At 57.2% G+C, this 24,210-nt stretch overlaps 11 protein-coding genes across 11 annotated transcripts; 5 read left to right on the top strand and 6 right to left on the bottom strand.

The window, feature by feature from the left end:
* Positions 1–576: 576 nt before the first annotated feature.
* On the bottom strand, positions 577–3,018 carry V1518DRAFT_421391 (origin recognition complex subunit 3 N-terminus-domain-containing protein). The gene is made up of 3 exons (XM_066905210.1): positions 2,862–3,018; positions 2,021–2,808; positions 577–1,971 (listed from the first exon to the last, which is right to left on the bottom strand). Exons 1-3 carry the CDS (start codon positions 2,937–2,939, stop codon positions 648–650), a joined length of 2,190 nt encoding a protein of 729 aa, XP_066757981.1. The 5' UTR covers positions 2,940–3,018; the 3' UTR covers positions 577–647.
* Positions 3,013–4,621, top strand: V1518DRAFT_421394 (SCO1/SenC-domain-containing protein). Its single transcript, XM_066905211.1, has 5 exons — positions 3,013–3,619; positions 3,671–3,764; positions 3,820–3,935; positions 3,986–4,058; positions 4,106–4,621. Exons 1-5 carry the CDS (start codon positions 3,131–3,133, stop codon positions 4,504–4,506), a joined length of 1,173 nt encoding a protein of 390 aa, XP_066757982.1. The 5' UTR covers positions 3,013–3,130; the 3' UTR covers positions 4,507–4,621.
* A 112-nt stretch (positions 4,622–4,733) lies between these two features.
* On the bottom strand, positions 4,734–5,974 carry V1518DRAFT_407111 (RNA polymerase Rpc34; the record flags this gene model as incomplete). Its single annotated transcript, XM_066901978.1, has 2 exons — positions 4,734–5,523; positions 5,574–5,974. The coding sequence occupies 2 exons, from the start codon at positions 5,972–5,974 to the stop codon at positions 4,734–4,736; spliced, it is 1,191 nt and encodes a 396-aa protein (XP_066757983.1).
* A 165-nt stretch (positions 5,975–6,139) lies between these two features.
* Positions 6,140–7,793, bottom strand: V1518DRAFT_94073 (TAFII55 protein conserved region-domain-containing protein). Its single transcript, XM_066906713.1, has one exon. The coding sequence runs from the start codon at positions 7,702–7,704 to the stop codon at positions 6,220–6,222; it is 1,485 nt and encodes a 494-aa protein (XP_066757984.1). The 5' UTR covers positions 7,705–7,793; the 3' UTR covers positions 6,140–6,219.
* Positions 7,794–7,802: 9 nt separating this feature from the next.
* Positions 7,803–8,906, top strand: V1518DRAFT_421399 (Vps51/Vps67-domain-containing protein). The gene has a single exon (XM_066905212.1). It carries the CDS (start codon positions 7,879–7,881, stop codon positions 8,674–8,676), a length of 798 nt encoding a protein of 265 aa, XP_066757985.1. The 5' UTR covers positions 7,803–7,878; the 3' UTR covers positions 8,677–8,906.
* Positions 8,907–13,189, top strand: V1518DRAFT_386990 (uncharacterized protein). The gene is made up of 2 exons (XM_066901708.1): positions 8,907–9,354; positions 9,413–13,189. Exons 1-2 carry the CDS (start codon positions 9,058–9,060, stop codon positions 12,779–12,781), a joined length of 3,666 nt encoding a protein of 1,221 aa, XP_066757986.1. The 5' UTR covers positions 8,907–9,057; the 3' UTR covers positions 12,782–13,189.
* On the bottom strand, positions 12,841–14,228 carry V1518DRAFT_421402 (uncharacterized protein). Its single transcript, XM_066905213.1, has 2 exons — positions 13,493–14,228; positions 12,841–13,435 (listed from the first exon to the last, which is right to left on the bottom strand). Exons 1-2 carry the CDS (start codon positions 13,842–13,844, stop codon positions 13,266–13,268), a joined length of 522 nt encoding a protein of 173 aa, XP_066757987.1. The 5' UTR covers positions 13,845–14,228; the 3' UTR covers positions 12,841–13,265.
* Positions 14,229–14,623: 395 nt separating this feature from the next.
* V1518DRAFT_421406 (COG4 transport protein-domain-containing protein) lies at positions 14,624–17,391 on the top strand. The gene has a single exon (XM_066905214.1). It carries the CDS (start codon positions 14,755–14,757, stop codon positions 17,263–17,265), a length of 2,511 nt encoding a protein of 836 aa, XP_066757988.1. The 5' UTR covers positions 14,624–14,754; the 3' UTR covers positions 17,266–17,391.
* Positions 17,390–18,836, top strand: V1518DRAFT_421407 (DHBP synthase RibB-like alpha/beta domain-containing protein). Its single transcript, XM_066905215.1, has one exon. It carries the CDS (start codon positions 17,507–17,509, stop codon positions 18,698–18,700), a length of 1,194 nt encoding a protein of 397 aa, XP_066757989.1. The 5' UTR covers positions 17,390–17,506; the 3' UTR covers positions 18,701–18,836.
* On the bottom strand, positions 18,691–21,989 carry V1518DRAFT_421408 (uncharacterized protein). Its single transcript, XM_066905216.1, has one exon. It carries the CDS (start codon positions 21,937–21,939, stop codon positions 18,997–18,999), a length of 2,943 nt encoding a protein of 980 aa, XP_066757990.1. The 5' UTR covers positions 21,940–21,989; the 3' UTR covers positions 18,691–18,996.
* Positions 21,990–22,119: 130 nt separating this feature from the next.
* Positions 22,120–24,166, bottom strand: V1518DRAFT_421410 (uncharacterized protein). Its single transcript, XM_066905217.1, has 3 exons — positions 23,995–24,166; positions 23,630–23,907; positions 22,120–23,575 (listed from the first exon to the last, which is right to left on the bottom strand). The coding sequence occupies exons 1-3, from the start codon at positions 24,023–24,025 to the stop codon at positions 22,193–22,195; spliced, it is 1,692 nt and encodes a 563-aa protein (XP_066757991.1). The 5' UTR covers positions 24,026–24,166; the 3' UTR covers positions 22,120–22,192.
* Positions 24,167–24,210: the final 44 nt, after the last annotated feature.

Genomic DNA, 24,210 nt, shown 5'->3' on the forward strand with positions numbered 1-24,210 from the left:
GGTTATGCTAGTCCTGTTAGGGCGCAGTTGGGAGGAGAGAATTTTCAAGAAATTAGGGTTCCACAGCTCCCCCTGAGCCGCCTGAGGCTCTATATAAGTGATTGCTTCGCCCGCCCTTCTCGTTTTCTTTTTTTTTTCTTTGTCGACGTACTTCAGTAAGATCCCCCCCTCCTGCTTTTGGCTACGGCGTGTGTCGTTAGATGGCTAACTCCCTCCGCAGTAGGATCATTTCTATAGGTAACGTCTTTCTTTGAATTCTTCAAAGAAGCCATTGAATCCAACTTGGTTGATGAGCTGCGCACCTTCATGTCCACGAGTGAGGACCTTTTTTTTTTCCAGCATGGCGCGCCGCGGATACCGGTTGGCAGTTTTATTTCCTCTCTTCTGAGAGGACTGTCGGTCGCTCCGTGGATGTCGTTTGGGGATCCTTTCTTTTGCATTTTGCATTGGGCCCTTGTGGTTCTTGCAGATGTAGAGATGATCTATGCGATGATCTCAACCCTTGTTGTTTATACCTCTCCGGAGGGAAGACCTTGGGCGGGCATGAATGGTAGTCTGACAAGTTATTATAAGATTCATTTATTATGGCATTACTTTGTTTGGAAAATATATTTTTGTCTGCATAATTTTTCGGGATCATTGTCAACTCATAGCCCATCCCAGACTAGTTTTTGCAGAATAGACACAGACGATGCGTCTTTACGTTTTGTCGACGTCTCGCGCAGGAAGCCGAGATATTGCAGCTCATTGACCGCCTTGTAAAACCATGCCACCGTATTCTTCGCGCTGTACGCATCTCCCTCGGCCCCATCCACGTTTGCGCCTCGCCCAGCCACGGCCTCGTGGAACGCAGTCCAGAAATCCGCCACGTTGACAAGCTGCCCCGAATCCCTGTACAGCGCATACGCATATGAAATCAATGGCTTCTCAAGCCTGTCCTCGCACGTCGCTCTAGTGCCGAGATATGTCTCTGGCGTCATCAGCGCGCGTTCAATCGCGGGCCGATACAGCGGCGCAAACGCGGCCTCGCACAAGGCGACCTCATCGAACACGAATAACTCATGAAACGGTATATCCTCAAATGATCCTAGTGACGCTGTGAACAATTCCCGCAAGTCGTTCTGAATCACGGCGAGCAGCTTGAGGTGCTGCGCCTTGCCCTTTGTAGCCTCGATGTTCCACCGCCGCTTCATCTGGACAACGGGATGGGTATCTGGAAAACGTGCGTCGACCGCCGCAGCGAGGGCGTCGATCGTATCCGCGTTCATCTTCGTCGTGAACTGCAGTAACTCGTCCACCATGCCGCCTGGCTTGAGCAACCGCCCCGAGATTGCGTCCGCGTACATCTGCGTGACTCCGCGCTTTGGCGTAAGCAGCGTGTACGTTGTGCTTGCGTTCTGTAGTATCTCCAGCATCCACACCGCAGCCCTGTGGTTCTCGAAAAAGGTCTCAAACAGCGCACGGCGCTGCGTCTCGACGAAGGAGACGAGGGCCGTACGGCTGGTGAGTAGTGCGCGAACCTCTCGCGCGGCATCGGCGGAGCCATCTTTGGCGAGGTCGAGTTGGCGTGAGATGTGGTCGTGGAACGAGGGGATCGCGCGCAGCGCAGTGATGTGATCATCAGATATCGCGATGGAAGGTGGGGGGGACAGCATCACACTCAGCGGATTGGCGAAGAAGTGCGCCATTATGGAATACTGTATCGCCTGCGTGAACGTCTCTAACCGGCGCGTCTGTGCGTTGTACCTTTTCAAGAGCGAGCGAAACAGACGCGGGCCGACGAGGAACGGGGTTTCGGGTGATAGCATGATGCCGTCAATCAGAGCGGATAAACTTGAATCCGTGCGTAACACGTCAAAGCATTTGAAATCGATCATGCGAATCGCCCATTTCGGGAGCTTCGTGTTAAATATCGGCAGCGTCGTGGCCACGCCTAGAAGAAGGACGAACGGGAGACGGTCGCGGTACAAACTTTTTCATGTTAGCCTGTGCCACGATGCGGCAAGAAGAGAGAACATACTGGAGCATGCGTATAGCCTCAGGCAAAACCGCATCAAACCCATCCGCATCCTGCACAATCACCGCGATCCGTTTCACAACCGTCTGCGCACGATACCAGTCCACCAACACGTCGAGATCATAGCTCATCCGCTTGTCAACCACGCCCTCCGCTGCAAGGGTGTTTGCGGTGCGTAACTTAAGCACCGCTTGCTCTTCGTACTTGCCGTCTTTAGCGGCGCTTGGTCCGGCAACGGCGGCGGGTGCGGTAAGCTCATCTTCGTCCTCATCATCGTCGGTTCGTTGTTGCTTCATAACATGGGTCACTACGCACCGCAAGAAATCCCTGATCCCGCCCGCGTCCCGAGAAGTGACTGACACTGTAACTGTCTCACCCGCATGCGTTGTATCGACATGCTTCGCAAGATGCTGAAAGAGCCGTGCGTGATTTGATATATTCGCGCCGGCAAGAACCAAGCCCACTGGCACCGTAGTGTAGAAATCAGCGTCATACTCTGCAACTTTTGCGATATACTCCGTCACGTCCGCAACGACAGACTTATCCGCGTCGTGCAACACCGCGTCCGCCTTGGTCTGTACCGTCGCGAGGTGCGTCTTGCAGAGCTCGTAGCGCAGAGCGACGTGTTCTGGTAATTCGTGCAGTGAGGCGTCGAGCGGGATGAATGGGTTGTTCGGGTCTTTTGGTGACGCAGTAGTCACGGACGCTACCACGCGTGCACGTTTTGTGCGGCGAGAAGGTGTGGAGATTTCCTCTGCGGCGGGGGCATGGCGTTTGATGAGATAGCAGAGCTGGTGGGGGAGCGTTAGTTAGGCGGTATAGCAGTGATCTGGTGAGAACGGACCTTATGAGCATCTGGATCTGTGACTAGTTCGCCGTCGTCTATATCCGGATCAACGGCAACCGCCGCTGATGGAGGCATTGTTGAGCGAATTGAAGCTGCTGCCGGGTCCGGATGATGTATCGTGAACTAGAGGGCATCAAGTTACTGAAATCCAGGGGTCGTGCGTGGCGCATGGTCGCACTGCCTCAGTTCTCGCCATCCCAGTGCACACCACCACCACCGCGGTCATCACCAGTTTTCCCAGCAGCTGCTCACCACACCACCAGCAGATGCTTGGCCTTCGGTTCACTCTCGCGCCACTAACCTTGCGCCATGGCACGAGCATCGTTATCCACCGCGCCGCGTTCGCGGTGCGGATACCACAGTGCTCCGCTGCCTTTGGCATTCGCAGCATAGCAACAGCCGAATCCTTCTTGCGCCTATCGCAGCGCCGTTCGCGTTTTTTTTCAACCACAAGTGTTCCCCGGAAGGACGCCGTCGATAAATCCTCGCCAAGCAGTGACGCAAAGGCGTCTCTCCCCGCTGATGAGGAAAGCATCGACGATCTCGTCAAGTCGTTTCGGCGGCCCATGGCCGAGGACGCACAAGCAGCGCGCGCCGAAGCGGCGGCCGAGGTCGCAGCCGAGGTCAAGGCAGAGGCGGCTGTGAAGGACGAGAGTGTCAAAGCGACTGCATCGCTGACGACAGGGGGTGAGGAGAAGAGGGAAGATCCGCTAGTTATTCGCGTTAGTCGGAAGGCGAAGAAGAACCCGCTCGGGGTATGTTCGTGAGCACGTTGCTTCGTAACGTATTGGCACTGACGAGACTAGTTTTTCAATGTCGGCGGCATGGTTATTTTTCTTCTCGGTCTCGCAATGCTCATCAGTTACCGTCGCCGCGTGCAAAAGGCTGTCGACGCATTCAGTACGTGCGCGACACAAACTATCTCGAAGTTGGAGATACTAACACAGGTCTGCAGAGGAGGAGCGGGAGCGGGAGTCTTTTGGCAAAGCGTTGATTGGTGGACCGTTTCAGTTGACTGACCAGAACGGAAACCTGTTCACGGAGGACGATTTGAAGAACAAGTTCAGTCTGGTATGGACATTTCGGAATTCGCCATGAAAGAAAAGAACTGACGACGGTAGATTTATTTTGGATTCACACTGTGTCCGGACATATGCCCCGAGGAACTGGATAAGATGGCCATCATCGTGAATAGTACGTGCTTCGCTGTGATGGGTAATTCGCTGTACTAACCACCGCAGAACTCAAAGAACAGAATGTCGAGATCCAGCCAATCTTCATCACCTGCGACCCACTCCGTGACACGCCCAATGTCGTCAAAAAATATCTCGAAGAATTCGAGATCCCCGGCATCGTCGGCCTGACTGGCACCTACGAGGAAATCGAGCACACATGCAAAGCCTACCGCGTGTACTTCTCCACCCCGCCAGAGATCACACCCGGTCAGGACTACATCGTCGATCACTCGATTTTCTTTTATCTAATGGACCCCGAAGGGGAGTTCGTCAAAGTGTACGGCCGCAGATACGAGGCTCCGGACGCGGCGCTCGAGATCGCAGAGGAGGTCAAGAAGTGGCTACCCGCGCGCGAACGGCACGATGCGGCGTTCCAGAAGCCCAGTTTCTGGAAATTCTGGGAGTAGATTGTGGCGGACTTGTATCATATATGTGATGACTCACGGAGTTCCTCTCATAAATCCTGTACATACGAGCTCATGCATGAAACAATACTATAAGTTAAATCTAACTTTTACTCCAAAAATCCGCAAGCAGAAAAGACAAAATTAAGCAGCCAGAAGTAAAGTGAACGCGCCAGTCCCAGTGCACCGTTGTCGTTGCTGTTGTCCGCGCCGCGAACGATATTCATACACTATTGTACAAGCCACTCGTCTAGATATACACATTCCTCCGGATTAACCGGGCCGTCCTTTTTGCACAGGTCAAATACGGGACACAAACCGCACGGCGACTCTGTAAACACCGAGCCGGACTCTATCGTCGTGGCGCCGGCGCCGCCGCGGGTGTCGTTCGTGTCGGGTGCGCCGAGGATCGCCATGAAAGAGACGCCGTTGTCGAGCGACTCGATCTTGCCGTCGTAAACAAGCACATCGACGAGGGCTTTGATATTTGCTTGCGAGAGTTCGACGGTGGTGACGCCGGAGGTCTGCACGAAGTCGTGGATATGTGCGAGTGTGGGGTATCGAGTGAATGTGGCGGGGAAGGAAAGCTGGTCGTAGACTATCTGTGGAGGTGGTGCTGATGACTTTGAGGACTTGCGCGACTTCTTGCGGGTTGAGATCACGGGCGCAAGAGGTTTATCGTCCTCGTTGGGGAGAGATTCGGAGGCGATAAAGTCGCGGATGATGGCGAGCAGTGTTGATACGAATTCCGTATCGAGTTCGGAGTCCGTGAACCATGGGTCACCGGTGACGTCGATCGAAGGCTGCAGCGACGCGAGCATATATATCTTGCGGGTCGGATACTTGACCGACTTGATGTTCTTGATGTACCGTTTGCTTTCCAGACTCTTGAGACATCGTTGCACGACCGACTGATGCAGGTTCGTCTTCGCCTTGATGGTCTTTGTCCATATGCCTTCTGTGCCAGAGGCCTCGATGTAAGAGTAGACCATTGCCTCATCCTTGTTCATAGACTGTATTCTGTGGAGTGTTAGTCGCAGCATGCAGGGGGTGTGGCAAGAAATGCATACTTCTCGGCTTCTTCTTTACGGATGACTTGGTAGCAAAGATCATCGCCCTGCTTGACCATCTTGACTAGACCGAGATTCGTGTTTTCCTGAATCAGTTCCATGAGCTTGACGATATCGCTCGCGCCGGATAGGGACGTCATCTCAGACTGTGTGAAGACATGACGTCCGTCCGGCGTGGCTGCGAGCATCTTTGTGTATAACGCGCGTGCGCCCTTGCTCAGGTTCTCGAGGAAATGCATTGAGCCTGACGCGGATGATGTAGACGACGACGGCGGCGACGGCGGGAGCGTCGTGTACGGGCGCGCGCTGCTGCCAGCGGCAGCGGTGCCGTCGTCCCCAGAGGCGGCTGCAGCGACGGAGTCCGCAGCGGAGCCACGTTTGGCAGAGCGGACGGGAGGCATCGTGGATATGTGTGGTTGTACTTTGTCACCGGCCCATCGGGAACGGGTTGGCTGGTGGGATTTTTTTTTTAGTAGGGGACGCTGGCGTGTGGTGCTTGGGACCGCGAAGTTGGCGCTGCGTTGGGAGGTTTGGCGGGTGGTGGGTTACCCGCGTTTACATAACGCGCACATGAGCCAGAGCAACTTGTGGAAGCCATGTTTCAATGATTGTAGATGGGTAGTGTATACGCGCCTGTGTACTGTGTCTAGCCCGCGGGCGCGTCGTCGCCGTCCTCGAGCTCGGCCTTCTTGAGCGCGAGCTCCTTGCGCAGTTTCTTAACGACATCCAAAAATCTGCTGCGAAGGATAGGATTCGACGCATGCTCCGCATCCTTCTCCTTGCTCTCAATGGTAGTCTCCAGCTCCGCAATCTCCTCTTTGAGCAACTCAAGGTGGTGTATCGCCTCTATCTCCTCGTCGTCCATCTTGCTAGCACGCTTCTTTCCGTCGTCGTCGTCATCATCGTCTTCTTCCTCGTCGTCGTCATCATCTTCCTCATCGTCGTCGCTCTCGTTGCCGAAGAGAGACTCGATCTCGTCGCCGATGTCGGTGCCCTCGTCTTGATTATACCCGCCGAGCATATTGTAGCCTGTTTCGGTGTCGCTGAACGCGACGCTTCCTTCGCGAACGGATTCCGTGCCGGGTGTTTGCGGTACGCTATCAGCAACTCCTGTGGAACCAGCAGCACCGAAGGGAGTGCCGGAGCTCTCGAACGCGCCAAGCTTGCCCTCGGCAGGTTCGTCCTCTGTCTTGAACTTCGTCTTGATGATGACTTTGGGTAGCGGCTTCTCCTTGGGCTTTGGCGGCTCCTCCACGATTTTGAACACACGCTTGCGGAATCTGCGTTGCCGCGCGAACCGCATTGGCGGCGTGATGCCATGTGGGTATGGCAGTTCTTCCTTGCGGTTGCCCTTACGGTCTGGTGCTTGTAGTTCCGAGTCGGGCAGGATGTAGGAATGGTAAGTGACTACCTGGTCCTCGGTTATTATTTCTTCGAGGATAAGCAGCATTTGGCAGATGTCCGCGACTTTGTAAATGTTCTTCTTGTCGAGCGTCTTCTGGGCCTCGATGATGGCTGGAAGATCAACGAGCACGGCATAGAAGACCTTATCGCGAATGCCGACGATCGCGTGCCGCGAATCTTTGAATTTTATCCAGACCATACTGAGTTCAGAGCCGTGCTGGTTCTGCACGGCGGCAGCGAGGATCTCGAGGTACGGCGTTCGAATGAGCTGTTCTGCCGGCGAAAAGCTCTCCATCTCAAAGCGGAGAATGATACCTTCTTCGATAAGCGGATCGTCTTCGCGATCGGGTGCCTCAGAGTCGTAGCCTTGGCCGGGCTGGCGTACTGGCTTTACGCGAATGCGCGGGACGCGGGTGGGTGGGATCTGCAGTGGCGGTTTGATTGATATGCGTGGCGTGGAGACGGTGGGGGAGGCCGAAAGCGGCGGGAAGGAAGCTGTGAGGTGGACTTTCGGTTTCTTTGGCTGCTTGACCTTGATCTTTGGCAGCGGTGTCGCGGCGGCAGGCGTGGCGATAGACGCCGGGGGGATGGAGGAGTCGCTTGCATCGTTGGCAGCCGCCTTTGCGGACTTCTTCTTCTTCGGTTTGGCGGTGGCAGGAGTGCCGGCGGGAGTCTGGGGGTCCTTGGAAGCGGACGCAGAGGAAGGATTGAGCTTCAGGCGGATCATTGTGTGTATGGTGGAGGGGGGGTCGTGGTGTTTAGGGTGATTGTCTTGGAGGAGTTTGGGACATGGAAGACGAATAAGGTTTGAAGACCGCAAGACGGCGTTGCGTAGCGGTGAAGGACAACTGCCGTTAGCATCGTCAAATTTACCACACGGGAGAGCGTGGTTGGAATCGACATGGCACAATCAACGGGCGCAGTAGTGCCGTCGGTGTCGGCTGATATGGCAGCAGCGGGACTGCCAACGACTCCAGCACGCACAGTATCTGCATCAAGTGCATTGCTACCACGACCAGCAAATGGCACACCCCGAGGACCAAATCGTAGCGCAAGCGGAGCGTCTACACCGACGACGAGCAGCACAGTATCGACCGCACGGCGCAATGCACTACGCGAGTTCTACGCACTGGGTCAGGACCGATACACCGCCGGGGTTGGGCTGTCAGAGCTGGACCGGACGGACTTCGACGTGGACGTGTGGCTGGACCAGGTGGTGCGCGAGAGCAGCATGGCGGAGGTGCTGCGGCGGGAGAATGGGCTGCTGCATGAGATGCGGAGCCTGGATGGGGAGGGCAAGGCACTGGTGTACGACAACTACAGCAAACTAATCACGGCGACGGAGACGATCCAGAGCATGCGGGGCAACATGGAGCCGCTGCAGCCGAGCACCTCTAGCCTGGCACCGGCCATCGAACACATTGCGGAGATGTCGGCGTCACTGAGCGCGGCACTGGTGACGCCGGGGGATAGAGCGTCCGAGGACACCCAGCAGGCAGCGATGGATGAGCACTGGCGCCGGGCGGTGCTGGCGCGGGCTCTGGGCACAGCGCGGGTGCTGCGGCGGCTGCTGGCGGCCGGCGACGCGGCGGGTGCGCATGCAGAATGGGCTGTTGTGGACCGGGAGCTGGCGTCGGCGGGGGTGGAGGCCGAGGACGCGGCGCGGGTGCGCGGTGAGTGCGAGGCGCTGCTGCGGTGATGGGGCTTGTGCGTGTTGTGCAGATGCCGCAATGGGAACAGCTTATTTGGGGAGACGAGGACAATAGCGAGGCGCTAGGCCAGGGACGGACTAGCGGCAGATTGCCGGGGCTAGGGCTGGCAGCTCGCTTGGCTTGCGGCGTGGGTGTGACTGTGTCTGCGCGTGACTCGCTGTGAGCGGGCGGAGTGGTTGATTATTGATGCCCCGCCGCGTTTCGCGCGCGACGAACACCTTCGATCTCACGCCGCTGCTTTGCTTTCCCGCCGTTGCGCGCAGAACCGCTGCTCCTCCGCGCGTCTCGCGATCTTCTTGGCGGCGTCGACGCGCTCTTGCGGCCTCCTGCGACTCTCCGCAGCACTCTCCTTCCGCGCCTCCCCGGCAATGCTCCTTTCCCACCCCCCCCAGCAGCAGCAGCTCGACGCGTCCAAGGAGCCAGACGCCATCGCGACTCCTGCTGCTCCTGCTGCTGCGCTCCAGCGCCATCCGCACGCGCTGGCCGTCCCCGACGACGACGCGTCCCGCCTGTCCTCCTCCGCCTCCTCCTCCCCTTCCGCCTCGTCACCCGCCTCCTCTGCCCTCGGCGCGGCCCGTCTCTGCGCGGCATGCCGTCTTCCGCTCACCGCCCCGACCATCCGCGCTATGGATCTAGTCTTCCACAAGGCTTGCTTCGTCTGTGCGGTGCGTAGATGTGACACTCGACTTCTCGCCCCCTTCTCCCGCTGACACCCCCCTCCAGGACTGCGGCAAACCCGTCGTGGACAGATTCTTCCCCCCGCCCCCTTCAGATATATCCCCGGAGCCCACGACTGACGCCGCGGTGGCAGCCACAGCGGCGTCCTCCGCCGCGGCCGACCCTTCCACATACCCCCCGCCGCAGCCTCCTCCGTCCGCCGCATCTGCGCTCCCGCTCTGCGAGCACGACTTTTTCCGCCGCAAGTCCCTGCTCTGCCACGTCTGCGGCAACGCCCTTCGCGGCGACTACGTCATGGCTGTGGGCCATAAGTACCACCTCGAGCACTTTGCCTGCGCAACCTGCCACCGTGTCTTCCTCGCCGACGACAACTACTACGAGCGCGACGGCAACGTCTACTGCCACTACGATTTCTCTACCCGCTTCGCCGACCGCTGCGAGGGCTGTAACTCCGCTATCCTCAAGCAGTTCATTGAAAACCTGCGCAACGGCCGCCAAGAGCACTGGCATCCCGAGTGCTACATGATTCACAAGTTCTGGAACATCCGTCTCGTTCGCGATATACCCCCGTCCAGTCCGTCCAACCCCGCCACTTCTGATGCTTTCCTGACACCATCTGCGGCTGAAATGTCCCCCGAGTCACTCAAACAGCACCAGGCTGACGTCGAGAACCGTGTATATCGCATCTGGACTGTGCTCAGCGGCTACGAAGAGGTCTCTGCAGCATGCATTTCCGAGATGCTCCAGCACGCCTCCGGCTCCTCGGTCTACGACTCTGTTCTCGACACCGGTCGTCTCATCTACCGCATCCACGTCCTCTTCAACGCCATCGATTTCCTCTTGCTCCTTCCCGCGGCCGCTACTCGGCCCCTCGGCAAGGAGCCAAAGACCCTCTGCAAGAACGTCGTCTCCTTCCTCACATCCTTACCTGGCGGCATACCCGCATCAAAGGAGTCGGCGCCGAGCAACGGCAAGCACAAGGAAGAAACGCCGAAGGACATTCTCGACCTGGTCACCTCCATCGCCCACTACCTTAAGCTCCTCATACAGTACTCACTCGATATCGCCCTGCTCGAGGACTCACACACCCAGGGCTCTCATGCTCTTGATTCCGTCCTTGACTGGCTTTTTTCACATAACTCGCCGCCTGTGCTCTCTCGCGCTACGCTGATCCCAAGCATCACAGATCAATGCGTCGCATGTCGCCGCGGTATCGAGGACAAGTGCATCCGCCTGCCTCCGCTCGCGGACTCGGAAGACCGTCGAGACCGACGCTGGCATATAACTGGAAGCTGTTTTGTCTGCACCCGATGCACACGATCCCTTGCTGACGAGGTTCCGAACGCGTTCTGGAGCGAAAGCCAGAAGATTGTACTCTGCTCGACCTGCGTTCGGCCCGATGACAAGGCACGCGCTCGCTTCGTCGCTGTCTCCCGCTTGCAGCAGTACGGCTTCCTGCTCACCGTCGCGCTGCAGCGAGTCTACAAGAACGTCGAAGCTGCGCAGCCCGCCGACGTCCTGCAGCGCGCCGCCTCGAGCGACAAACGCGAGTCCATTGAGGGCTACACGAACACACTCACTGACATCCGCCGCCTGCGCTCGACCCGATTCAAGCGCGCCATCTCGGACGCAAAGGGGAAGCAGACGAGGATATCCCACAACAACTCGACTGCTTCCAACTCCTCACAGCAACACAGACACAATGCTGCCATGGCTTCGGTTTCGCCTGCCACGTCGATTTCGCGCAGGCCGAGTAGCACTCGGCGGAAACGCAGCGCCACGACGACTAGCAGGCGCGTGCCTTCTGCTGCGAATGTGGTGAATGGCACTTCCTCTTCCGCGCCGCGGAGTATAAGCCCCAGCTCCTCTTCAATCGCCGCTACACCGCCTCACGAACTCTCGCGCGCCGGTTCTACGAGCCGAACGCCGCCGCCACAGCTGCCCGGCACACGCCCTTTCCCGACAAGCACGCCGGAGAAGCACGATATTCTATTCGGCGAGAAGTACCTCACGCTGGACGACATCCCGCGGATTGTCGCTGCCGAGCAAGCGCGCGAGCAGCGGCCAAACGCGTACCGGCATCAGCGGCGCGCGTCGTCTATCCTCGGCAGCGGCGGGCAGACTACGAAGCTGGTGTCAAAGACACCTACGAACGGTTTGATCGGGAGCACGGGTGACTCTCATCCGCCGTCCCTGTACGAAAAGTCGATATCGTCATATGTGCTTCCGTCAAAGATTGACGACTCAATCCACACGGAGCACGTCGATTTACCCGCGCGCAAGTTTTTCTCCGAGCTAACTGACGACGAATACGCGTTTATGCGACGGAGAGCCATGAGATTACTACAGCCGCTTCTCGCGCCGTACTTTTCGGAAAAGGAGCTACATGATATGATTCGCGACTCGCCGAGTGCGATGTCGCCATCTAATGCGAGCAAGTCCGGGTTCTGGGATAAGGTGAGCAAAGCGTTTTCTAAGAGTCCGAGTCCTGCGAACGGCAACACGAGTAAAATTGTGCCAGGAGGTTCAACGACCTCAACTGTTACTACCGCTGGCGGACATGAGAAGCTACGACGGAGGACGCCGAATGCGGCCATGATTGCTGCTGCTGTTAGTCCGCCTGGTGTATTCAACGTCGCGCTGGACGTTCTCGTCGAACGCAGCGGGACAAAGTCCGAGCTCGGTGTCGGCGCGGGCCCGTTACGGGTTCCGGCGTTCTTGGACGACGTGATCACCGCGATGCGGCGGAAAGACATGTCGGTCGAGGGCGTATTCCGCAAGAATGGTAATATTCGGAAGCTGAAGGAGCTCACGGAAGGTATCAACAAGTCGGCGAACGCGCCGCGCATGGGAGTGGACCTCGATGCGGAGGGCCCAGTGCAACTCGCTGCACTGCTGAAGAAATTCCTGCGCGATCTGCCGGACCCACTACTTACCTTTCGGATGTACAAAATCTGGCTTGCATCGCAGCGGATACCGGACGACGAGACGCGGCTCCGCGTACTGCACCTCTGCTGCTGCACGCTACCGCGCGCACACCGCGACTCCATGGAGATAATCTTCAACTTTTTGCTCTGGGTCGCGTCGTTCTCGCACGTGGACGAGGAGTCGGGCTCGAAGATGGACCGGCATAATATCTCGACGGTGATCACGCCGAACATCCTCTATCTCCCGCAGAACATGGAAGACGACCCGACGCAGCAGCAGCCGATGATCGTGCCTATGGCGAACGCCGGCGAAGAGGATCAGGTTATCGTTCCCACGTCAGGCGCGATCGGCGGGCTTGTCGGCGACAGCCACTTCCTCGCGATCGAGGCAGTGAACATGCTGATTGCAAATAACGACGAGTTCAGTGTCGTCCCCGACGACATCATTGAGGCAATGCAGCAAGAGCTTGCGACGACGCCGGTATAATCTTCTTTGTGTGTATAGTTCTAGCAAATCCTGCTGTGTACTAACAATATGTGTGTATTTTGTTTGTACTGTATAGTATATGTGTGGCTTATTTGTCGGGACGTGTTTCTGTTTGGGGTGCGTGCGCTTGTGCTTTTGCTTCCGCGTCGTGTGTGTTTTTGTAATGTGTATCTGTTTTCAACCCAGCACGGTTTTGTGTGTATGTATCCAGCCAAGCATGGACTTGATGTATTTTTGTTGACGGTTACCGTGTTGTAAGATGGTCGAGGGTTGTATAGAGAGTGTGTGCGAGGAGGGCAGCAGACATATTGTGTACTGCCCTCTGATGCAATGTAACTGTAAAGTGTTTGTTTTAGTGCCGGATGTGACGAGATATGATACAAAGAATAAGAGAAAATGTGAAGACAAAAAAACGCCGAGAGACGCCGCGTGTGAGAGGCGGTGTGCTATTGATTTTGGTATTGGTGTACGGGGGCGCGGAGCTTCACCATAGCTCCGGACCGGGACCGCCGCTGATGATAATCGCGTCGGAGGATGTATCTTCGCTGTCAGATGCATCTGCTGCTGGTGCTGTGTGTGAGAGGAGGGCGGGATCTAGAATCGTGCCACGGAAGCGGTCGTCCTGGTTTGCGTTGCCAGGTTTCTGTAGTAGGACTGCGCCTTCATTAGCACCTCAGATCATCCACCAAAACAGCACAGTATCCGACATACCCTCGATCAAACTCTCTGCCCCCGCCACTGTCCGCGCCTCCTTTGGCGCGGTCGCACACCACTCCATGAATCGTCGCAGTCCTTCATCCTCCTCCCCGTCATCGTCAAGCATCCTCATCGGCCGCAATCCACCACTATCTTCCACCGCCATTCGCACATCCGAAACCGCAACCTCAGCCCGTCCGCACAGAGCCGCGTACCCCGCCGCGCGCGTCGCGACGAGCGCAAAGTACCGCGCCGCGAGGTCGGTCAAAGTGTCGAGCACCGTGGGTGAGCACCGGTCAATTCCAGCGGAGCGAAGTAGTTGTGCGGTGGTCACGCGCAGGAAGGAGTAGAAGAGGTCGGAGGACATGGTTGGAGAGACCGGAGGGGCAGGGCGGTGGCAGCCCGCTGTTGGGGGCGTAGTGGAGGTGTTACCGATCTTTGGGATGTTGCAGTCGTCGAAGACGCGTGTGGTGCACGCCGACCACGCGCCAACTTCACAATTTGCGATGAAACAGCTACGCGTCTCTTTGTCAAATAAGATCAATGCAGACAGAGCCGTGAAATATGTCAAGTCCTAGTCACCTTCAGTGGTAGTTCAAGTTACGAATTGCTACAACGCCGTCGGTAGGTCTGGGCCTCTCGACCATCGACTGCGGTCGAGATACGCGGACACATTGCGCGCATTTCCGTACAGTCCTCAATGCTAATGCGGTCGACACTCGCAACTTGGCCATTTATTTGTCCGTGATGCTACTCATCGCTGGAGTAGCATTCTCTACCACCGTTGGAGATTGTAGTGCGCAAGTGTGGCCATTAGCTCATGACCTTCAGCAGCCGTAGAACAGCAACGTCTCTATGCTCCCTACGCAAACGAGAAGACCGATTTATTCTAGCATAACACCTAACAAAAGCATCATCATCAAAAAAATATATCGTATCTCCAAAATACGAATGCAGAAGCAGGCAAAAAAATTCACCCCACGAGGGTATCGAACCCCCAACCTTGAGATAACCTCTTAGGTCTTAGAGCAGTGCACTCAGTAAGAGTCTCACGCTCTACCAATTGAGCTAGCAGGGTCAATTGTTGAGAGTGATTTCAGCCAGCTTAATATATTGGCAAGAGTAGGAATTTGCCACACGTCGTCGAATCTCTCTTTCAGTTTGAGTTTTGGAACTTCAATTTTTGAGAAGGGTAAATCTAGCCCTTGTGTTTACGGGACGGCTTATTTTGGGGAGGAGAAATCGAATGTATGGAGGTTCCGTGATAGCGCTGGCGGATGGTGGTGGTATCCTCGAGGCGGGAACCGTACAAGCCTCCTGAGCTTGCAGCAGCACGCAGTTCACAGCGAGGACCCCCTAACGAGCTGTCCACATCACACACAATGGCGGACGATCCGCCATCTGACATAATGCAGTGTGGGACGTATGAGGAACTGTTGTCATTGATGTCGTCCATACGCACCGAGTCCGCCGCGGTGAGCGCGCATCTGCGCGACGTGCAGGACACGCGGCTACCGCCTCTGTCGTTCGCGCTGCAGCGCCTTGACATTCTCGGCGCGTCGCTAAACGCGCCCCAACGCGCGGCGCGGGAAGTCACGACAATGCTCGCGGATGCAGGGTTCGTTGCACTGCGAATCTCGCAGAAGGTGAGGCAGCTCGACAAGGAGCAAAGCCGCGTGCAGGCCGCGCTGGAGTACGTCGCGCAGACGCAGGAGTTGCGGAGTTGCATCACGGGGATCTATGATGCAACACAGGTGCGGGATTGGGAGGCCGTCGCGCAGCATATACACCGTGCGTCGAAGTTACCGACGGAGCTTGTGCGCGGACGGTTCGCGGAGGCGATGGTACCGACCGAAGAGAATCCTGAGAGTCCAGCTGTCGCGCTGGAGAACGCGACGGAGAGTTTCGGAGCATTGTTTTTACGTGAGTTCGAAAGCGCGGCGAAGGCGAAAGATATGGAGAAGATCACGCGGTTTTTCAAATTATTTCCGTTGATTGGCAAGGAGAAGGAAGGGCTCGACGTGTATGCGAAGTTCGTATGCTCAATCATTGCAGCGCAGAGTCGGCAGATGATGAATATCAAAGTTGAAGGACCTCTCTTTTTTGGCATGGTTATTTCTCGGTTATTCGAAAACATAGCAACTATCGTCGATCAGCATACACCAATTGTGGAGCGGTACTATGGCAGAGGCAAGATGCAGCGTGTGATTGAACGTATCCAGCTCGAGACAGACACCCAGGGCGGCATTATCGTGGACACATACTTTGACGACCGCAACGTTAACCGTAAGCTGTCGGAGATCAAGAGCTACGCGTTCAGCTTCCTCGTGCAGAGCTTTATGCCTAACTCAAATCTGATTGGCATACGCACTATGAGTCCTGTCTCGCCCTCGGTCGCGGATACGAGCGGGATCAACGTGCAGGATGTCGACACATTGATGAATGAGACCGGTGTCATGCTTAGTCGGTGGAGCTTATACTGCAAGTTTTTGGCAGTCAAGTGGTGGTCGCAGCAGGAGCTCCCTGAGATTACTACTTCTCCGACCGCGAAATCAAGCACCGCGAGTCTCGCCAAACCAAACGGCACAGCTTCCATAGATGAGCTTACTTCGTCTTCACCAGCACGAACAAAGGGCATAGCCGCGACGCAGCTTAACATCCCGCCAATCCTCCTCGACAGCAAGCTCTACATGAAAATGAACACGCGGCTCGCGCCAGCATTCGAGTCTCTCGCAACTTTCTTCTTCCGACGTTCAGTCGAGAAAGCGTTCCAGATCGATGAGCCCCCGTCGCTTTACCATCTCCCTCCAGAACCATCCCCAACGTCGCCACTAATCACATCCGCTATCGACGACGTCATGTACGTGCTGAACGCTGTACTTGAGCGCACAGTGTCAACAGGACATGCGCATCTTATACGCAATGTCATTGGTAACGTGCGTCGCGTGTTGGAGTCTGATTTGGTTGGCATGATTCAGCGCAAGATGCGCGACGAAACGTATCCCCGCGCGCCGGGTGTGCCGTCCGGAAATGGACCCGCACCGCCGCCCCCAGAGGACAAGGTCAATGGATTCTTGATTCTGCTGAACAACCTTGACGTTGCGACGGAGTATATCGGGCGGATCGTTTTGACGGTTGTCAAGTCGTGTGGCGACGGTATCGTAGTGTCGGTTGTTCCGTTTGGCGATGATCATGTGCAGGTCGTGGCTACTCTGCAAGGCATGTCGTCGTCATTTGAGCAGCGCGTGCGCGAACTTCTGAATGACGGTACGCAAGTTATTTACAATCAAGTGATCAAGGCGCGATTACGGCCACTTGTGCACGACGCGTTCAAAGACGCAACATACATGACACAAGGCCATGGCGGAACGGAGGAAGCAGAGGAATCCGCTTCGCAGCAACAAGCCGATCTCGTCCGCCTGCGGTTTGCCTATGGTTGGGATGCATTGATGCAGCCGATCCGCAAGATTCTCACAGAACGCAACTACTCCCGCGTGCTTAGTGTGACCACGGAACAACTCTCAATTCAGCTCGAGCGCCGTGTGTGGGGCATGACGGGGCGCGTGAACGAACTTGGCGCTATCCAACTCGAGCGCGATGTTGCCGGTATCATTTCGCATGTGTCGCAGGGCAAGTGGTATTTCTTACGTGAGAAGTTTGTGCGGGTTGCGCAGCTTGTCATGGTTCTCGGGCTGGACGAGCAGGAGCTGGAAGCCGGCGGCGTGGAATGGGTGTTAACGGAGGAGGAGCGGCGCCGCGCGGCGACAATACGTATTGACGAGGGGTAGAATAGAAGGTGTTGCATGTATCTGTAAGATAGTTGGACAAAATAGCATGGCGTGTGATGATGAATTTCGGGATAATGCGGCGCAGGCGACGTAGACGGGGCTCATGAAATTTACTGTTAAGATCACCTACCGTCCATAAGATATCAACCAGGTCACCACGATTCTGCACAGGCGCAGCACTCTTGCAGCCGCGCGACTGCTTGTCCGACCGCCCGCTGCAGCACGCAGGAGCATACAAGTCATGGTCACGAGTACCGATGCTCCCTCCACGATGACGACAGTGGTGCTCCCGGTCTCGCTGTCAGACATCACATACCCTCCCGACGCGTACACCGAGCACGCAACGATTGCCCCCGGCAGCGCAACCGAAACCGCGTTGAACAAGGCCGCGACAATTCTTCGCGCCGGCGGCGTCGTCGCTCTACCGACTGAAACAGTCTACGGTCTCGGTGCGGACGCGCGCAGCACACCAGCAGTGCGCGGCATTTTCGCAGCGAAGAACAGGCCGTCGGACAACCCACTCATCGTGCACGTCGCCTCTGTGCCGCAGCTGATGCGATTACTCAAGATCCCGGCGATTCCTGAGATCTACGCTCCCCTCGTTGCGCGGTTCTGGCCGGGTCCGTTGACAATCGTATTACCGCTCCCAGCCGTCGCAGATGGCGACGCGCCGATGATTAGCCCCGCGTGCACGCCGGGGCAAGACACTGTTGCGGTCCGCATGCCTGCACATCCCGTCGCCCGCGCGCTGATCGCACTATCGGACGTGCCCGTCGCCGCACCCTCCGCAAACGCATCAACCCGACCTTCTCCTACCACTGCAGCACACGTGCTTCGCGACATGAACGGCCGTGTGCCGCTTATCCTCGACGACGGCAGCGCGTGCGACGTTGGCGTCGAAAGCACAGTTGTTGACGGCACCGTGTTCCCGCCCGCTGTGCTGCGACCGGGCGGTGTGTCGGTGGAGCAGATTCGTGAAGCTGGTGGAGATGCGTGGAAGAATGTCATTTTTGGAAGCGCGGACGCGGCGGCTTCGCAGACTGTCCGTACCCCCGGAATGAAGTATCGGCATTACTCTCCGCGCGCGCGTGTGGTCCTTATCGTCGGTCCCGACGCGGACGCCACAGCGCAGGCATACATCCTTAGCGAAAAGGCACTTGGTAAAGTTGCGGTACTGCCGGCCCGCGGGTTCAATGTACCGTCATGGCCTTCCGCGGCTCAAGGCCGCATCGCCTGCGTGATGCCGCTAGGTATCGCTGGGCCCGACATCGCACGGAATTTATTTGCTCATCTTCGTGACGCGGACGACGCTGGTGTCGATACCATTGTCGTCGAAGGCGTCGACGAGAACGACGAAGGCGCCGCGATTATGAACAGGTTACGTAAAGCCGCGAGCGAGATCTACGAGCACGGACAGCATATTATCAAGCATTAAAACGGACGGGGCTCATTTGTAAACTAAACAGTACATGGTGGTGCAACATTGTATATCACAAGTCTATGTAAATAATAAATTACTCGCACTGTAACAAAAAACAAATTAACAATGCACGCTGGAAAAGTGACAGGCTCATATCGTCTTTGTACAAAAACATACAAACAAAACATGCAAACATAAATAACTAAAAACCGTACAAACACAAATTTTGTAGTCGTAGATATCTCCCGTTTTCATCATTGAATGTAGTTACTTCCGTCTATCTTCTTCTTGTTCGTTCAGTTTCGTTCCATTTACACGTTCGAGCTATATCCTACCGACCAAAGCTTCCTCCGGTTGATATACTTATGCAGCTCGTCGATGAAAAACACCGAGCTGGTGAGGATCACCAGCATGCCTAGGTCTTGCAGTCTGAGCGCCTCGGTCTGAAAAACGCCCTGCAGGAACGGAATGTAGATGACGGCGAGCTGGCCCAAGATGGAACCGCCAACAGCCAGGTTGAAGAGGCGGTTCGTCGTGAACCCGATCTCGAATACGCTTTTTGTCGCCGAACGGCACGCGAGCGCGTTGAACATGTCGAAAAGTACAAAGCACGTGAACGTCATGGTCGTGTCGCGCTTCGTAACGACGCCGTCCTTCATTTCTAGGATGTATACAAACATGGTGCCTAAGAAGATGAAGAGCGACGAGAGCACGGTACGACGTAGCAACTTGACCGTGAGTATCTGTGCGTTGCGCATGCGCGGCGGACGGCTCATGATCTCGGGGTCCACGGGCTCGACGCCGAGCGACTGTGCAGGTGGACCGTCCATGAGGATGTTGATCCACAGAATCTGCATAGCGTTGAGCGGGTTCGGCAGGCCTACGGTGGTGGCAAGCGCGACGAGCGAGAGCGCGGCGATGGAGGTCGACAACTGAAATGTGATGAAGTTCTGGATGTTTGAGAAAATCGCCTTGCCTTCCTCAATCGCGGACAGGATCGTTGAGAAATCGTCGTCTGTGAGAATCATATCCGCAGCCTCCTTCGCAACGTCTGTGCCCATGTTACCCATGCTGATGCCGATGTCTGCCATCTTCAGCGCAGGCGCATCGTTGACGCCGTCACCGGTCATAGCAACAACGTTGCCCAGCGCCTGCAGTGCACGCACGATCCGCATCTTGTGCTCTGGTGTAACTCGCGCAAACACGCTCACCGTCCCCATCGCCTCTTGCAGTTGCATATCGTCGAGCACGTCAATCTTGCGCCCAAGCATGACGCTCTGCTCGAGCTGCGACTCAGTTACGCCGCCACCAAACATCGGAATCCCGATCGTACGCGCAATCGTTGCGGCAGTCACTTCAGAGTCGCCGGTGATCATAATAACGCGCACGCCGCCCTGTGTAAGTCGCCGGATCGAGCGATGCACGTTGTGACGCGGTGGGTCGTACATGCCGACCATGCCAGCGAATGTGAGCCCAGCCGGCGACTCAGTCGACTCGCCCGGTCCAAAGGCCATGGCGAGCACACGCAACCCCTGGTGGCCCATGTTCTCGGCGGCATCGACAATACGCCCGCGCACGGCCGGCGTCAGCGCGAGCGTCTTGTTGGCTGCTGTAAGGTAAGAATCGCAGAAGCCGAGGATGACCTCAAACGCGCCCTTGACATGAACAGTGGAGATGTTGGAGTGAGCAGGATGGCTCGCGACGCCCATCCACTTGCGCTTTGAGGAGAACGGGGTCTCGTGAACGCGCACGCGCGTTGGACGCACGTCCTCGAGACCAAACTTGTCGAGGACCTCGCAGAGCGCAATGTCAGTTGGCGGTCCATGGTACTTGCGCATGTCGGCGTCATAGACAGAGTTGTTGCAGTTCACGCCTACGATTAGCGTGTTCATGAGCGCGCTGTTGCTGTCAGTGGAGATTACGGGGGGTGTTGATATCGGCGCCCCAGCGGACACGGACTCGGCTATGTCGGTAGAGCTGGGCGCAGATGGTGCGAGCTCGAGCGGCGCAGTCATATCGACTGTCCATACGCGTGTAACAGTCATACGGTTCATGGTGAGTGTGCCGGTCTTGTCGGAGCAGATGACGTTCACGCAACCGAGGGTCTCGACGGAGGGTAGACGGCGCATGATTGCGCGACGACGCGCCATGCGCAAAACACCGAGGGCGAGAGTCACGGTGACGATGATAGGAAGACCTTCGGGAATGGCAGCAACCGCAAGACAGACACCGATAGTGAACATCTCGAGCCACGAACGGCCCTGGAAAACGCCGATGATGCAGATGAGGGCGATGACCGCGAAGGACATGTACGACAAGTCTTTACCCAGTCGATCCATGCTCTGCTGCAGCGGCGTCTTTGGCTTGGCGATGTCGGACATCATGGCAAAGACGTTGCCAAACTCGGTAGACTTACCAGTGCCAATGACGATGCCAGTGCCGCGTCCGTCGCTGACAAGGGTGCCCATGAATGCGCACGAGCGACGCTCGTTGAGGGGAATTGGCTCGTCAGGGGGGTATCCAGTGGTCTCTAGCGCCACATTGGTCTTTTTGACGGGCGCGTTCTCGCCGGTGAGGTTGGATTCGTCAATTTGGAGGTCGACGGCGTGCACAATCCGTACATCTGCCGGGATGCGATCGCCTACGCCAAATGCGACGAGGTCGCCAGGAACAAGCACTGTCGCAAGAACTGTAGAGGTTGTCTTACCGCGAATGACGTGCGCACTGTTGGGCACGAGACGCGTGAGTGCCTCTAGCGACTTTTCCGAGCGGTACTCTTGCACGAAGCCGACAGTGACGACGATGAGAATTGCGAGTGTGATGGAAATCGCGTCATCGAGATTGCCCATAAAAACGGACAAACCCGCAGAGACAAGTAGCAGTAAAATAAGCGGGTTTTCGTAGAATTGCTGCAGGAAGCGCAGCGCGATGGAGTCCTTCTTGCTGCCAGTGAGCTCGTTGAAGCCATGCACACCCCGGCGATACGCGGCATCCTGCGCGGACTCGAGGCCGCGGTCGCTGGAGGTGTGCAGGCGCGCGGCGGTCTCGTCGACAGTGAGCGTGCAGTACGTGGCGGAGGGCGTGGGAGCGCCGGCGGCGGTCGCGCTGGCGATGGAGGAGGAAGACGCGCCGGCGGTTGTCGAGGCCAAGGCTGCGGCGCTGCTGGACGCGCCGACGGCATCCTTGCCGAGCGACAACGGGGCCAGGGCGATGCCGCTGGGGGAGAGCTGCTGCAGCGGGATGGCCGTGTCCATGGCAAGGGGCGGGAGCCTGGCAGGGAGGCAGTGGGCGGAAGAGGCGGAGGGGAAGGAGGGGCGCGCGGCGGCGTCTGGCTGCGCCAAAGACCGTGACGGCGACGCTGTGGCCGGAGAGGCACGTGCCTTATCAAGGACTGGCACAGCCCCGAGTGCTACCACTCTCACCGCCTCTTACATCTACAATACAGTCATTAGTAATTAGTTACATATGCTCCTTCAAAATGGTCTTCAAAATGCACCATCCATCCCTCTATTCCTCCTCCTCCTCAAACCCAGCCACCCCCCCCCGCGCCGTGCCGGCCGCCACGGCCTCCGCTGCCAGCCGCGCGTTGTACACGCAGTCGTTCACCGACACGCCCCGGAAACTCGCACCAGCTAGCATGAGCCTGTTTCCAAACGCGTCGACCGATGCGCGGTCCAAAGCGCGCAGTGTCGCGGTGTGACCGACCACGTACTGCGGAATGCATCGCTCCTGCACACGCGCCTGCGCAAGCGCGGGTGACGCGGACACGCCGAGCTGCCGCGCGAGCAGCTGTCGCGACTGCGCGATTGCGTCGGCGGAGTCGTGTACCTTCCGTGCAGCACCTTCGGGACCACTCCACCAGTGTCCGCCGAGCATGACTGTGATCTTCGTGCCTTGCGCGGTATCTTGTAGACTGTGTGTGCCGTCCGGTGCAGCGACGGCGTCCGAGTCAAAAACGACGCCGAGTGCGTGCTCCGGGTTCGCGGTCGGTGGTAGACCACGGGGGAGAAGGTAGCCGAAACCGGTCACAGGTAGCAGTCGCGTCTCGGAGAAGAACAGGTTTACGACGCCGACCGACACGCTTGGGATCTGGCGTAGCAACCTCGAAAAGTCCGGCGCGCTGCCGTCGGTCATATCAGCTAGTCTCCATGCCGGCACTGTCGATATCACATGCGAATACGTTGCCCGCTCGCCATCTGCTGTAGTAATAGCAATGTCGTCGCTCGTACTGCTCGCCCGTTCCAGCTTGGTCACTAATGCTCCCTGCTTCACAGTCACATTCTCCGCCGCTGCAAGCTCCTCCGCCATCCGATCCACAACTACCTGCATGCCGCTTTTGAACGACACAATGCTCGCACCCTCCAACCGCGACAGTAGTCCCTCGTTATCCAGCTGCAGCTGTGTGAGATACTTCTGGTTCCGCGCAATGCTCGGTCTTTTTGCGTCTTGCTTCTCCTTTTCCAACTTTTGCTGCTCCTTTTTCTTTTTTCCCTTCGGCCACAACGAAATAATACTCCCGTTATTCTTCTCCCGCCGCCACAGGTACTCGAGAATACTCCGCACACTGAGCTGGTATATATCCCCAGCGTAAATCCCATGTAACGCCGCTGCGACAAGCCGGTCCGTAATCCGCTTGCCAAACCGCCGACTCATAAAACTCCCAATTGATTCGTCCTGCGCTGCCCCGCTGCGCGTTGCGCGGAACGGCTCTCGGAGCACCTCGCCCAGCATGCCGCGGAAGAGCGGCTGCGAGAAGTAGAACCGCAAAATTGATGTCACCGAGTACGGCACCTTGTTAATCCGGCCCGCCCAGTATATGTATCGGTTTCGCGCGGCCGCCGAGTCCTTGCGCACCACTATCAGGTCCTCCTCCAGCCCTAGCCTCCGTATCTGCGCAGTGACAGTTAGCACTAATCGCCGGTTCCAACAAAGACAAATGCGCACCATGTCAAACATATTCACCGAGCTCACTCGTTTGCTCACTCTCAGCGTGCGTGGCCCGTGCTCAAACAGCACCTCATCTTCCGCAGGCACCTTCGTCAGTGCCTGCGCCTGCAGTGGTGCTCTCCGGAGCAGCTCGTGAGTGCCGCTCGGCAGCGCCACCCGTGTGCTTTCAATCCACCCGCCGAGCCGCTTCGATGACTCATACAGCGTTATATGCGCATTCCGCGGCAGTGACTTTGCCAGATAGTATGCGGTTGCTAAGCCAGAGATGCCGCCACCTGGCAGACGACCGGAGGTTAGCTGACTTCGCCCCGCCCACCCGAGTGGTCTAGCTCGAAGGAAATTTCCCGGAGCTGCTCACTTACCTAGCACTGCAACGGAGGCCGCCTGTGACATTCTGGGTCTTTGTGCGGAATTGCTGCTGGAGAAGGGGGAGGGGGCGCTGAAAAGAAGTTGGGCCCGGCGGATTATATCGCCTGACGGCCGAGCCTGGGGCGCGCCAAAAAGATCTCGAAGTTTGGGCCGGTCCCGGTGCGGCTCAGCGGATTTTTAGCGCCTCGGCCGTCGCAGGCCCTGTATCC

The sequence above is a fragment of the Limtongia smithiae genome (genome assembly GCF_038497785.1).
Source record: "Limtongia smithiae strain NRRL Y-17922 unplaced genomic scaffold V1518scaffold_11, whole genome shotgun sequence".
Classification (NCBI taxonomy): domain Eukaryota; kingdom Fungi; phylum Ascomycota; class Lipomycetes; order Lipomycetales; family Lipomycetaceae; genus Limtongia; species Limtongia smithiae.

What these genes read in the sequence shown, in the direction of transcription:
- V1518DRAFT_421391 (XM_066905210.1), bottom strand. Translation starts at nt 2,939, where the DNA reads ATGCCTCCATCAGCGGCGGTTGCCGTTGATCCGGATATAGACGACGGC. An exon ending in CAGATCCAGATGCTCATAAG is followed by an intron (nt 2,809 to 2,861) that starts GTCCGTTCTCAC and finishes CTCCCCCACCAG; the next exon opens with CTCTGCTATCTCATCAAACG. An exon ending in GAGGCTATACGCATGCTCCA is followed by an intron (nt 1,972 to 2,020) that starts GTATGTTCTCTC and finishes AACATGAAAAAG; the next exon opens with TTTGTACCGCGACCGTCTCC.
- V1518DRAFT_421394 (XM_066905211.1), top strand. Translation starts at nt 3,131, where the DNA reads ATGCTTGGCCTTCGGTTCACTCTCGCGCCACTAACCTTGCGCCATGGC. An exon ending in AAAGGCTGTCGACGCATTCA is followed by an intron (nt 3,765 to 3,819) that starts GTACGTGCGCGA and finishes ACAGGTCTGCAG; the next exon opens with AGGAGGAGCGGGAGCGGGAG. An exon ending in GATGGCCATCATCGTGAATA is followed by an intron (nt 4,059 to 4,105) that starts GTACGTGCTTCG and finishes TAACCACCGCAG; the next exon opens with AACTCAAAGAACAGAATGTC.
- V1518DRAFT_94073 (XM_066906713.1), bottom strand. Translation starts at nt 7,704, where the DNA reads ATGATCCGCCTGAAGCTCAATCCTTCCTCTGCGTCCGCTTCCAAGGAC.
- V1518DRAFT_421399 (XM_066905212.1), top strand. Translation starts at nt 7,879, where the DNA reads ATGGCACAATCAACGGGCGCAGTAGTGCCGTCGGTGTCGGCTGATATG.
- V1518DRAFT_386990 (XM_066901708.1), top strand. Translation starts at nt 9,058, where the DNA reads ATGCTCCTTTCCCACCCCCCCCAGCAGCAGCAGCTCGACGCGTCCAAG. An exon ending in AGGCTTGCTTCGTCTGTGCG is followed by an intron (nt 9,355 to 9,412) that starts GTGCGTAGATGT and finishes ACCCCCCTCCAG; the next exon opens with GACTGCGGCAAACCCGTCGT.
- V1518DRAFT_421402 (XM_066905213.1), bottom strand. Translation starts at nt 13,844, where the DNA reads ATGTCCTCCGACCTCTTCTACTCCTTCCTGCGCGTGACCACCGCACAA. An exon ending in GGCAGAGAGTTTGATCGAGG is followed by an intron (nt 13,436 to 13,492) that starts GTATGTCGGATA and finishes ATGAAGGCGCAG; the next exon opens with TCCTACTACAGAAACCTGGC.
- V1518DRAFT_421406 (XM_066905214.1), top strand. Translation starts at nt 14,755, where the DNA reads ATGGTGGTGGTATCCTCGAGGCGGGAACCGTACAAGCCTCCTGAGCTT.
- V1518DRAFT_421407 (XM_066905215.1), top strand. Translation starts at nt 17,507, where the DNA reads ATGGTCACGAGTACCGATGCTCCCTCCACGATGACGACAGTGGTGCTC.
- V1518DRAFT_421408 (XM_066905216.1), bottom strand. Translation starts at nt 21,939, where the DNA reads ATGGACACGGCCATCCCGCTGCAGCAGCTCTCCCCCAGCGGCATCGCC.
- V1518DRAFT_421410 (XM_066905217.1), bottom strand. Translation starts at nt 24,025, where the DNA reads ATGTCACAGGCGGCCTCCGTTGCAGTGCTAG. An exon ending in GGCCTCCGTTGCAGTGCTAG is followed by an intron (nt 23,908 to 23,994) that starts GTAAGTGAGCAG and finishes GTCGTCTGCCAG; the next exon opens with GTGGCGGCATCTCTGGCTTA. An exon ending in CGGTGAATATGTTTGACATG is followed by an intron (nt 23,576 to 23,629) that starts GTGCGCATTTGT and finishes GTCACTGCGCAG; the next exon opens with ATACGGAGGCTAGGGCTGGA.